Source organism: Dasypus novemcinctus, chromosome 14 (assembly GCF_030445035.2).
Source record: "Dasypus novemcinctus isolate mDasNov1 chromosome 14, mDasNov1.1.hap2, whole genome shotgun sequence".
Taxonomy (NCBI): Eukaryota; Metazoa; Chordata; class Mammalia; order Cingulata; family Dasypodidae; genus Dasypus; species Dasypus novemcinctus.
Genome location: NC_080686.1, coordinates 27269481 through 27282769, shown reverse-complemented (window position 1 = coordinate 27282769; position 13289 = coordinate 27269481). Strand labels below are relative to the sequence as shown.

Below are 13289 nucleotides of genomic sequence, written 5' to 3'. Positions count from 1 at the left end.
CTAGAAGGAAGAATTTGAGCTGTGCAGTGAGGCGGAGCCAGAAATTCAGCATTTGGGGGAAGAGAGATTATACAGGCAGGTGGAACATCAGAAACAAAGGCCAGAAAGCCTGAAAGTCAGAGCTTTAGTTTTATGGAACTGTCCCCATGGAGAGAACTCAGCCACGGAGACCAACTGTAGGGGACTTCAGAATCCAGGGTGAGGATTTATGTTATCACAAAGGCAATTGGGAACCATTAAGCCATTTCGAACAGGGTAAAAGCAGGCTAAGTCTGTGTTTTAGGGAGGCTGCAAAAGGTGTGATGGCATGCAAAGGTTAAAGAGCAGTTGGAAACATGAAGTTCAGTTTGGAAGTCAAAGAGTTATGAAGAAGCCGTTTGGAGACAGAGGTGCATGGAGATAGAGAAAACAAAGTCTAGCATAATGGAGAGAACAGCGATTTCTCGGAATAGACTTTGATTAGAACACAGAGTTTATTTATCCATTCAGTGAACTCAAGCAAGTTACTAAACCAACATCTTATTATATTCTCTGTAAAATGCTGCTGAAACTTCATCACAAGTTTGCTGTTGAGAGTAAATTTTTTGGATAAAGCATCCCACACATTGTCAGAACTCAGGAGGCCAAGTTTCAAAAGTCCCTTCTTTACTCTCTTTTTTCATTTATTCTTTTTTTTTATTTTTAAAAAATTGTCTTTTTTAAAAAAGATACATAGACCACTCAGTTCCCATATACCCCCCTCCCCTCCCCCCCCCACATTGACAACCTCTTTCATCAGTGTGGCACATTCACTGCATGTGATGAGCACTGTTACACAGCATGATTATAGTTTACACTCGCTCCCAGTCCATTCAGTGGGTTGTGGCACGATATATAATGCCCTGCATCTGTCCCTGCAGTATCATTCAGGACAACTCCAACTCCCAAAAATGCCCCCATATCACACCTCTTCTTCCCTCTCCCTTGCCCTCAGCAACTTGCATGGCCACTGTCTCCACATCAATGACACAATTTCTTCCATTACTAGAGTCACAATAATATACTAGAATACTAATCCATACTTTATTCTTCCATCCTGAGGACCCTGGGATGGCGATGTCCACTTCACCTCTAAATGAAGAGGGGGCTTAGATCCCACATGGCTGATGGATAGGATTCATCTGCTTGCAGATGTAGACTTCCTTAGTACTACCTGCGGGTCTTGTATCATTTCCATTTTGGCCTTGCCTTCCTCTGCAATCACTTACTTCCCGGTATGGCCAGTTTCTGCAGTGTGAGCCACATCAGGGCTGCTGGCCATCACAGCCCTGTGTCTCCGTATCCCCAGCATCTGGGACAAGACTTTGCACACAGTAGTCCCTCAATAAAAGCGTGTGAACAAGAAGTGGAGGGGGCTATGAAGGAGGCCAGGGACAGCGTGTCCCGCAGGTTCCTGCTGTCCTGCCCAGTTCTGGATTCGTGCCTAATTGGTAACTGGTGCCAGAGCGCAGCGGGCACTGTCCCAACCCTGTTCAGGGGGCAAGTTAAGTCCCTCCTCCTGCGTGGCGCGGGCTAAGAGATGACGAACTTGAGAGCCTCGCTCCCAACCCGGAGCCGAAATCCCCCTCCTCCAGGCCTTTAAAAGAGCTCGTTCTGGAGAAATCCTAACCCCTTCCCCCACTTCTCCGGCCCGTCTTCCTGCCCCGGAGGAGCACGGGCGCGGTTTTCCAGAGGCAGTCGGACGGGAAAGGGCCGCGCAGCGGGGCGGTGCGCGGGGGTGGAGGGCCCGGGGTGCGTTGGAGAGCCCACAAACTTTCCCACTCGGCCTCGCTGGCCCGCGGCGGCTTTCCCGGCAGCGCCGAAGGCAGCCCGGCTCTCTCCCGCCCCCGGCCCGATTCTGGGCCCCGCGCGGCCGAGCGAGGACGCCGCGGCGCGCCCGCACAGCTCGGAGGGAGCTCCCGGGGCAGCCCACCGCGGCCTCGCGCGCCCCTGACGGCCGGAGACGTGACGGCGGGCATGGACGGCTTCCCGCTGCAGCCGCTGGCCCTCGCCGCCGCCGCTCTGCTGCTCCTGGCCCTGTGCCTGCGCGCCCGCAGGACCAGGTAAGCGCCGGCGGCCCGAGGGCGGCCCCGTAGCCGGGCCACGCATGCGCCCTCGCCCCGCGGACCGCGCGCGACCGCTTCAGCCCAGGCACCCACTCCTCGATTTCCACTGCGTGTAGTCGGAACTTGGGCCGGGGCGCTGGCGTCCTTCTTGGGGGTGGTGCGTGAGAACAAAGGCCTGTTCTGCCTCGTTCCTGACGCATGAAAGCCCTGGGACCGAATTCGCTGTGCTGCCCCCGCGCAGACTGTAACGCGCGCTAGGCTTGCGGGGTGCCTTCTGCATCCATCAGGCAGGGCCTCTTCACGGGCACATTTTTGCGCCTTGCTTCTGTGAGTTGATGCTCTACGACCTAGAATTCGTAGAGCATTTAGGGAGAGGAATATTCTTACATTTCATTCAGGTAGAGGAGGAATGTTCAAGAAAATGACGTCGATGGTATGAAGAATAACTCTGCGTGACTCTCTGCCTCGGTTTACGTCGCCTTATCTAGAAAAATGAAATAATAGTACTTACCCCAAGGGTTTTTGTGAGGACTAAATGTGTTAATAGCGAGTATTTTATGCATTTGCTACTATTATTTTTATTATTAGGACAAACAAAAATGGCAAAACACAGCTGTGTGACTTCTATATCTAATTCGAAATATAAACAGAGGTTCAAAATAAATCATTCCCTTTTTGTTACTCTATTTTATGTTTCCTTCGGGTCATTTTTTCATACTACGATTTTAATGAGTTTTGAAGAAGCAAATAAATATTGAGTCACGGCTAGTTTGTAATTTGATCTCACAGGGACATATGTACCTATATGTGTATGTGTATATATATATATGTATGTGTATGTGTGTAATATATATAGTATACCAATAGTTTTGGAGAAAATGTCACCATTGCACAGCATATGAATAGCTGTAGTTGTTTCTAGAATGCCCTTGAATGAATACCCCAGAAGGTAGTTTTTGCTCTTCTTTCCATATGAGCTTTTAAAGATCTGTTAATACTTGGATGGGCTGTGTCTTCTCTCAGGCTGCCTTTTGCAATGGCTGTGCTCATACTTTAGAGGCCAGGCCCAGGATTTAGGACACTTTAACCTCAATGCTGATTATTTGATTATCTGTCGCTTTTGCCTTCAGATGCTATCTGTAGTGTCAGCCAAAGCCAGTTAAGATGCACTTTTAGGTTACGTCTTTATAGAGAGTGGTAGACAAGGAGGCCAGTTGTTCTAGTCCCACGTTATAGGCAGGGCAGGGCAAGACAAGCTGACCAGGGGCATTCTGGATCACTGAAGATTATTGGACTGAGAATGGGGAACTTGCTGAGGAAGCTGGGATGACAAAAGGGCAAGGTAGGCTTTCTCATCCTGAGAGCGTCTGTATCACTAAAAATTATTTTGCTGGGATGTCCAATGCCACCAGCTGTGAACTCTTTCTGACCAGGAAAACTCTATTTAATGCTGCAAATCTACAGAGCATTGTATTCTAGAGAAGTTTTTAGTCAATTTCAGTGTACAGGAGAGCTTCATTTCTTCCAGTACAAAGAGTTGATAGTCTTTATTGTCATTATTTCTTGTATTTGTGCAATTCACTACCACTTTAGGAAAATGCTTTTTATGGTATAAGAGTTCCTTATATATTCTTATAGGTGTTTTTCTATGGTTACACTAAGGTGAAGAAATACATATTAAAATAATACTCTACATTATTTGTTGCAATTTGCTTTTTCCACTTTACAGTACATTTGAGGCACCTTTCTATGTCAATTTATAGAAGTCATTATTTGTAATAATTGCATAGTATGTATATCATACACAACACATAAATAAATACACACACATACACATGGAGAGCTTTGGGCTTTTGTGGAAATAATTATGTAGGATGGCAGAATTGTTATCAAAATATGCTTTACATTTTAATAGATGTTGATAAACTACTTTAAGTCCCAGTTTATGCTGCTACTAATGATCTATGCAAATGTTGATTTCTCTACACCCTGCCAAAATGGTATTGTAAATCATTTTGATTTTGTCCATCTGATACATAAAGAAAATACACTTTCATTTGTAGCCCAATTTTCATTTATTTACTTTCAAAGGAGTTTGGGCATCTTCAGAGAGAGTTAGTTGGGTCTTTGATTTTTCTGTGATTCCCCCCCCCACCCCGATTATTTTTCTATTTGATCATTAATGGCTCTTTTATAATTGGAATTTTCACACTCTTCCATGCTTGCCACAATTAATTTTATTTTTGCTATCTGTATTTTGTTTAAAAGCTTCTGGATATTCTTCCTGCTTAAAAAAACCCTTCAGTTTCCCCCCAACATTATCAAAATATTCATCACTGTTTTTCATGTCTCCCATATACACATACACATATATTACGTTTTTATTTCCACTCCATTTTCATCCTTTGAACAATTATGTCTGAAAAGTTTGTAATATACTGTATTATAGGAAAGGTGGATGTTTCATAATACATCTTTTAATTTTACCTAGAAAACTGGTAAAATTTTTAAAAAAAGTTATAAAACAGTTTAGAGCTCATTTGTTGCCTTTCGCACCTTCATCCATTCTCCCTTCTTTTGACAACAGCATTTGTTTTCCTTTTGTGGAGTTGTCTTTTCCCCTGTTGGATATGATCTGATGAGACTGTCAATCACAGAAGCCATTGAAGTTCTCAGGAGAAGATGGCAATGGCTCAGCTTAGGGTTGAGACTGTGCTGATGGGTAGTGGTTAGAACTGGGATATATTTTTGGTGGTAGAGTCAATAGGAATTACTGTTGGATTCAACATGCTGTGTGAGGGAGAGAGAGAAACCAACAATGAAGCTTACAAGTCATTTTCCCTCCCCCCCCTTTTTTTTGTCCAATTATCTTGGCAAACAGATTCCATTTCTTGAGAAAGGTTTGAGGGAATTGAGGAGATCAGTGATCCTGTTTGGGGCATGCTAAAACAGTTATTATTTTTGGTGCAGGATGTATAAATGTCAGAGGCTCGGATGTGAAATGGCATGTAAAGCCATAAGCATAGATAAGATCACCTGATGAGAGAGTTTGATGGAGAAAAGGAGGGTCTAGCCACTCCTACTATTGAAGGATCTGGCAGAGGAAGGGAAACCAGCAAAGGAGACTGGTAAGAAGGAGTCAATGATGTGGGTGGAAACACAAGGGAATTGTGTCCTAGAGCTAGAGACAGACATATTTCAAAGTGGAAGTCATCAACCATGTCCAGACCTACTGAGTCTAGTTTTTCTTAGCACAAAGAAATGACCACCAGAGCTGACAAAATGCAGAATTGATTAGTGTCATTCAGAGGGTTGGTAGGAATGAAAGCCTGTTTGAAATGGATTGAGATGCTGTTCTACAAGTTGGGATCTTGTTTTCAAACTAAATTGTTAATGAGTTCTAAGACATGTTTAGAATAGAGTGCAATTTGGTATTATGTGTCATGTTCTTTGAGCCAATAATTCTAGTTATTTTACTTAAAAGCATTTATCCTCATGAAGTAATCTTAAAGATCTGTAAAGATTCAACTATTGTGACATGCATCAGAGCAGTTTTTAATAGTGAAAAATTAGAAACAAAATAAATTTCCAAAAAATATTGGTTTAGATAAATATATTTTAGCATATTCAGATAATAGAAAATTGTATAGCCATTAAAATATAGTATAGAATAGGAAAAGTCATGAAAAGCCATAATCAAGATATATTAAGCGAAGAATAAAAGATTTCAAAATAGGGTGTCAGCGTACTTAAGCCAAAGACCATTAGAAGTGCTCGAGTAATTAAACCAGTTGGGTTTATTACTTGTTGTGATGAAGAATGCATACAATGCATTCTTAGTAAAAGAGTATGAGAAAGGACATAATAGAGGATTTTGGCTTTTGTAAAATGATTTGAGAAGGATTCAAGGAAGTAGGGTTTGCTCGCTTAGATACTTTCAGAAAGCAGGGTCTCTTCTGTGATGGACCTCTCAATAAGTTTCATCTGTAAGGCAGGAGGAATAACTTGAGGCTAAATCTTTAATTGGTAAATAAGCAGCATTTATAATAGCTAAAATTGAGGGACGTTCAATCTTTATGTGTTTTGGAAAATGTTCCTGTTTTTGTCAGGATTCAGAAATGATATGGACTGGTCTTAATTTTGACTTGATCTCTTGTGCTCACAGAGTGACTTTGCTTGATGCTGATGTTCTGTGCAATTGGCTTTCAAACTTAGTAGTAGATTGCTGGTTCCTGTGGTAAAGATATGTACAGCCACGACCACTTTAGAAATTGCCATTTGCTCAAAGTAATTGTACCGTTTTTAACTTCTACCAGCAGTGTATGAGAGTTCCAGTTTTTCAACAGTCTCATCAATATTTGATGTTGCCTGTCTGTTGGGTGTAAATACTGTCTTTCTAGACCCTGGATTTTGTTGTCTTCCTCTGAAGAGTTTTCATTTCTGTTTAGCATGCAGGTTTATTTCTGGCTGATTATCCTGAATTTGTGGAAGCTTAATTTTATTTTTTATCAGGGTAGGTTTTGGCAAGGCTCTCTACCTTGATGGGATCCAAACCCCAAACTCTTTCTCCGCACTGGCAGGCAGCAGCTGAAATATCTGTTCAGTTCTTTCAGTTTTCCAGCTGATGTCTTCCATTGGGCTCTGTGAAGTCTCCCCTGCAGATAAACAGTTCCAGCGTCTGCAAGAATTTGAGGGGTTTTTGCATGCAGAATTTTGGTGTGCCCTCTGCTAAGGATCCTTCCTCTTCTTGATTTCATGCCTTGATTTCTACCTACTTAAGCTTTTCTCACTATGCTGATAAGGGAGAGCCCTCAGGAAATGCCTTCTAGCATGGAACTCATTCAGTGGGTCTATTCTTGCAGAGGTTGACTCTCTTCTAGTATCCGCCTTCTTCTGCTTGATCTTCGGTGCATTTAAATTTTTTTTTCTTAAATATCATACTTTTTTATCTTTGGAAGTTTTAGTCTAATTCAAGCTATTCTACCGTTTCTGGAAACCAGAACTCTGTATCAGATTTTTAACTGTGGTTTATTTTCTTTTTATGTGCCTCTCTGTACTTTTAAAATGCTGTCAATAAATACGTGTTTCTTTTATAATATAAAAAGACTTTTTAAAAATGAAAAAAAACTTAAATATTACTTTAAAATTTTAATTTAATTTTATTTTTAAAGAAGCTTCAAAGGTTACATAAATAATACATTGAAAATATGGGGGATTCCCATATACCCTACCCTCCTCCTTCACACTTTCCCCATTAACAACATCTTTCATTAGTGTGGTACATTTTTTATAATTGACGAACACATATTGAAGCACTGCTCCTAACCATGGTCAATAGTTTACATTAGAGTTTCCACTTTGCACTGCACATTTTTATAGGTTTTGCAAAATGTGTAATGGCCTGTATCTGTCATTGCTTTGCCATTTAGATTATTTTTATTTTTATTTATTTATTTTTTACATGAATCTTCATACAATCTTTATTCCTAATGACCCCAAACTCAAAACATCCTACAGTGGGTCCATCGATGGTAAATAGTTAAACAAATTCATACCCATGTCACAGAATACTACTCTGCAATAACAATGCAATTTAATTCTCTCATTAACTTTACTTTCTAAATGAAAATTATCTAAACCAAAAAGAACAAAATAGTATGCTGTGTGAGAAAACTGAGTGGTGGAGATGAAGATATTTCTTATTCTCTCTACTTTCCTATCTGTTTGTAATATTACACATGAAAAAAGAGGGAACTTTAAAAAATAGATCTCTAAGGTAGCTGGGATCATCTCAGTGCCTGTAATCCTGGGCTTCTTTTTACTTGTTTTTAATCCTTGTTTACTATGACCAACATCATAGGTAGGGAGAGGTGGCAGGCTCCTGACTTGGAAGATATTCAGATGGTGCTAGGAAACCCAGCTTTTCCTAGCTGGGATATAATTTTTGTCAAGTAGTCATTGGATAAAAGTTAGAAATATGTTTTTGAAAATCCCTATATAATAGACTTAAATATAAATACCTATTTTCCAAATTATTGTAGAAGATAACATCAATCAAAACAGGGTTTATGTAGCAAAAGACTTAAAATTAACAAGTCATTGTATTGTTTTCCTAACTTCCCAACCCTACCCCATGAAAAAAATTAGTCCTAACTAAATAATTAAAATAGGTATAAGGTGGTTGAATTCTTCTAAATAGATGAAATCAAAAGTGACATTAAGTAATGTGTTTATGAAAAATGATACACCTAAAACAGAAATAAAGGACTTTTAATAAATGGGAAAATATTTGCAGAAAATATGATTGGGAGAGGGTAATATCTTTATTCTATAAGAAGAGATCATTTTAGTCTTTAAGAATGATTATTTCAGTGTACATTCCCTACTAAAGGAATCACCAGTGATCAGGAACTACAACCTTGTTTTTCTTGGCTGTAGATACAAAGTTCAAATTTAACTTTAAGGAATTTAGAGAAATTTTTGTTTGTCTTAACCATTGTTATGAATAATATCACTTTATCAAAGCTTTTGCTTGATAGACACCTTTTTTTAAAACTGATTTTTACATTCATTTAAAAATATTAATAGGTTCTTTATAAATGAGCCTAAGATTTTGACCCCTACCAATGTCAGATACTGTAAATACTTAATATGAGCCATATTACAGGAATAGAAGGTGTTTGTTAGTTAAAAGTTTTAATTCATGTTCTTATAGGGTAGTCTTACAGAACGTTGGAAATAGGTGTTGTATGATGAAAGGAATAAAAAAGCATGTTTACTTCAACAGTTCTCTCCCATGCAATTAAGCATGCCATTTCTTTAGCTCAAGGTTTTGATCCCTATTCATGCATTGATCTTGAGGGAAACCACTTTCAACAGTTCTCACCAGCCACTCACACTATAGAGTAAATGAGTTGCAGACCTTTTCCTTTGTCAATGTAATCTATGGTGGTTTGGCTGCTTTATTTTTGTTGACTTTCAAGCTTGTCAATGGATTGAGGTGAACACTCCTTGTTATGGATGTAGTAGTTCAGGAACTGACCTTTGAAAGAGGAACTGTGGGCCAAGTCCAGCCAGTCAGGCATTGGCAATGAGAAATGATGGGATTCAGAGTCTTCCAGGCAGATTTAGTTATTAAGAATTCATGTGATTAGGGCTTTCCATTTTACAAAATGCATTCATACACTTGTGCTTTGATTCTCACTTCTTCCTTGCTTGAGAAGGAAGGTCTTATCTTGTCTCCAGTTAAGGAAGATGATTCAGGCACATTGAAGTGACTGATGAGGTGGTCACCCTGTTAGAGGGATTAGAGGACACTTTGACTCTGCTAAAGAAGGAGGTATCTCCCTGAGGTCATCTAATGTGATGTCTTGTGATTAGGAGTCCTCTTTGGGGTTCAGTCATTGAGGTCATTGAGGTTGAAGACTCTTGTTTTAGCAATTAGCAAACTAAGCCAGTTTCGGATTAGCAGCCCCACTGCTTTCAAGGGCATAGCAGCTATGCTCTCCCCAAACACTGGGATGAAGGCCCCACCCTCTCTGAACATTGGGGTGGCTGCGCTCTCCCTGAACAATGGGGCGCAAGTCCCACCCTCTCAAGCACAGGTGCGAACCTGCCTTTTGTGTGCTCACTGTCTTGGCCTGAGGAATTCTCTGAGCCCTGACCTCGGCTTCCGTGATACTGCCCTTGAAGCTGTTCTTCCTTTAGTTTTTCCCTTCTCTGTCCTTTTTAAGCATTGCTTCTGCTCATACAAGGTATGCAAAAATCTCGTGGGCTTTGTGTGTAGTTCCAGGGAGTCTAAATCATTACACAGTAGAACCTTCCACATACTTTTCCTGGATAACTGCATTTCTAATCCTGACTTCCACTGAAATGATTGATTGGATCCCTATTCAGCCTCATTAGCAAAGGGTTGTTCAGTTAAACTTCTCCTGGAGCCTTGTCCTCTGGGGTCTCACTTCCTGAACACTGAGGGAGGTCCTTGGTAGAGCTGTTTCTGGCCCTAGTCTCAGAGCACACTATTGAGATAGGTTCAGCACTTTATATATCAGCAACTGCTGGTTCCTTTGTGCTTAAGCATTCAATTCTCAGCTTATCCTGTTCATTTCACCTTTTACTGTAAACTGCAAGGAGAAGCCAGGCTGTATTTTTCACAATTAGCTTGGAAATCTCCTCAGTTAAATATTCAAGTTCATGGCTTTCAAGTTCTGCCTTCCAGCCAATATCAGAACTCAATTTTTCTGATTTCTCTGCCACTTTATAGTAAGGATTAGCTTCCTCCAGTTTCCAAATCACATTTCCTTCTAAAGACTCATTGGAGGTCCCTTTAAGATCCATATTTCTCCTGCCAGTGTCTTCAAAGCAGTCCAAGTTTTTTCTATCAAGCACCTCCAGTTCTTCCATCCTTTACCCATTCTCTAATTCCGAAGTAGCAGGACTCTACTTTCTGGTTCCAAAAACTGCCTTGGTTACCTAACTGCTAAAACAGGTAGGTTGGCTCATGGTTTAGAGGCTAGGACAAGTCTAAAACTAAGGTATCATTAAGGTGATGCTTTCTCCTTGAAGACTGTGGCCTTCTGGGGCTGGCTGCCAGTGATCCTTGATCCTTGGCTTTTCCATCACATGACAATGCTCATGCCGCTGTCTTCTCCTTTCTTTTCCAGGTTCCTTGGACTTCCAGCTTCTGGCTACTCTTCATGGCTTCTCTTTGCTTATAAGGACTTCAGCCATATTGTATAAGGCCCATCTTCATTCAGTTTGGGGACACCTGAGCTAAGAACATCTTCAAAGGTCTTATTTACAAATGGATTCATGCCCACAGGACCAGGATTTGGGACCAGAACATGCCTCTTTTGAGGGACATGATTCGGCCCCCAACAACTTTTCTCACAATGCAGGTTCAGATATGTTCTTAGATGGAAGTGCTGATTTGGTTAGCCACCTAGAGTGCCGTGGGGCATCCTGGCTCTGGGTTCCATTAAAGAAGTTTTCTCACCTTGGCACTATGGGCATTTGGGGCCAGATAGTTCTTTGTTGTGGGGGTTGTCCTGCTCAGTAGGATGTTTAGCAGAATTCCTGGCCTCTGCCTATGAGATGCCAGAAGCATCACCATCCCCAATTTGTGACAATCAAAAATGGTAGCAGATATTGTCTAATGTTCCTTCAGGGGCAAAACCACCCCCAGTTGAGAACCACTGCATTAAAGAATTAGAGACCATGACCCTTGGTTGGCTTCTGAGCATGAGGGCTTGCCTGTATTTAGGACAAAATTCCAACTTTGGAATAGAGATAACTTAAAAATCGGATAATAAAACATTGGGAACTTTCCCCCCACTTACCAAGATCCTGAATGTGGATGAGTGCTTCTTTTCTTTTAAGGTAGAACAGTCTCAAAATTCCCTGTAGTTGAGGTAAAAAAGTAGTCATTCACACATCAAAAGATATGTTGTCATGAGCCATATTTTTTTCAGCTGTTTTTCTTCAAGTGTTTTCCTGCTACCTCCTGCCTTTATTAGCAATTGAGGTCTTGTACTATCTCAAGGAAGTGGGATTCAGTTCAAAGTTATATTTGCATGTTATTCTGACAAGATATTGCTGCATATGATGGCTAGAGCATCAAGCATTCCTAGGGTTGAAGCCAGCCTCTGTCACTTACTCATTTTGTGACCTTGGACAAATTATCTAATATCTGTGAACTACCATTTCCTCCTCTGTAAAATGGGGTAATAACATTACAGTATTGCTGGGAGTATCAGATAAGAGTCTCTCCAAACACCGAGCAATGTGTTAGATACGTAGTGGGTGCTGGATTCATGGGCAACCTTGATCTGGGATTCTCCTTGAAGAAGCAAGGCAGCCATAGAAATCTACTTTTACGTTGTTATCTAATAGCTTTTAAGGTTTTATTCGACTGTTTACTATAGATATCATATAGCAAAATGGTATACTGAGAAATATTTTCCATCACTGGTTCTCAACCAGTGGAAGTGCTATCCCTGGTGGCTTATAGTGGCTGGCATCTTACATAGGTTTCAGAGTTTTCAAAGAGTTTATTACTTTTCTGGTTGTTGTTTTTTTTTAAATCTCTTTGTCCTTTTGCATTTCTTCTGAGTCCTACTGTCTCTACCTTGCATTATCAGTCACTTTCAGCATTATATAAGTAACCTCATATCCTAGTAAATCACTTTCATCAGCAAATATCTTTGAGACACTACTATTTACCTATTCTGTTTGCAAGGGATTCTCTACTGCGGGCTTCTCAGATAATTGTGGTGAATGACCAGTTTTGTTTTTGTTTTTAATTTTCAACCCTTGTGGACTGATGGTTAAATTTTTTAAAATTAATGAGAAAGTGAAATTTAAAGTCATACAAAATACAAGTCCAAGTACTCCCCTCCCTTTATTTATTTATTTATTTTTTACTGTTAGATTCAGCAAACATGAAGTTATTCTGTCACACTGTTCCCAAAGCTTACTTCATTTACCTCTTTGCAGACTGGTAATCAGAAAGCAAGCAGTTTGTGAGTTGACCCAGTTGAGATTACACTGAAGTTAAAGATCTTTGGAACCTTTGTGCCACTCTCATTTCTCTGAGCAAAGCCTTGTTTGGAAGCAGAAGTGATCTTGCCATATGTGGAGAAGGACAGGAGGTCAGGTCCAGAATGCTGGAATAGTTTGGGCAGTCTGGATTTGAAAGCTTAGAAGAGGATTGGTTTGCAGGACTCGGTTTCATGGGTACTCCCCAGAGACCCTTTTGTCCTAGTTGTTCTTAGGACCAAAGAAAAGTGGTATGTATGGATTTCCTTCCCTCCTTCTTTCTTCTTCTTCAACACACACATCACCTCTCCAAATGCTGTAATTGGAAAGGACTAAAATTAAATTGCTAAGATAAATTTTAGTCTAAGTAAAAATTCAATGATTTTTTTCTTGTACCATATTAAGGTTATATAGGTAATAATACATTGTTTCAAAATGTTGATTTGTTGACATCACTGTATCACCTAACTCACTTATTATCTCTTTATAATTACCTAATTACTCCTGAGCAAGACCCTTATACCCTTGTTACTACTGCATAGAGAGTATGAAAAAGTAGGTTGCCATCATTAATGGGTGTTTCCCTTGTTTTTTCTTTCAGTTTTTTCATAAGAAGATCTAGGAGAAGGATGTAGGCATCCAAAAGCAAAATCATTTTCTACTCAAGAG

At 40.3% G+C, this 13289-nt stretch overlaps 1 protein-coding gene across 2 annotated transcripts in view; it reads left to right on the top strand.

The window, feature by feature from the left end:
- The first annotated feature begins 1530 nt into the window (after window positions 1-1530).
- CYP7B1 (cytochrome P450 family 7 subfamily B member 1) overlaps window positions 1531-13289 on the top strand; it is a 181898-nt gene continuing 170139 nt past the window's right edge. The window contains exon 1 of one of the 2 annotated variants that reach the window (XM_004463917.5): window positions 1531-2081. In XM_004463917.5, coding sequence (XP_004463974.1) covers window positions 1996-2081 — 86 coding nt within the window. In that variant the 5' untranslated portion in view covers window positions 1531-1995. The remainder of the gene's footprint in view (window positions 2082-13289) is intronic. The other variant, XR_009180409.2, reaches the window with a different exon arrangement.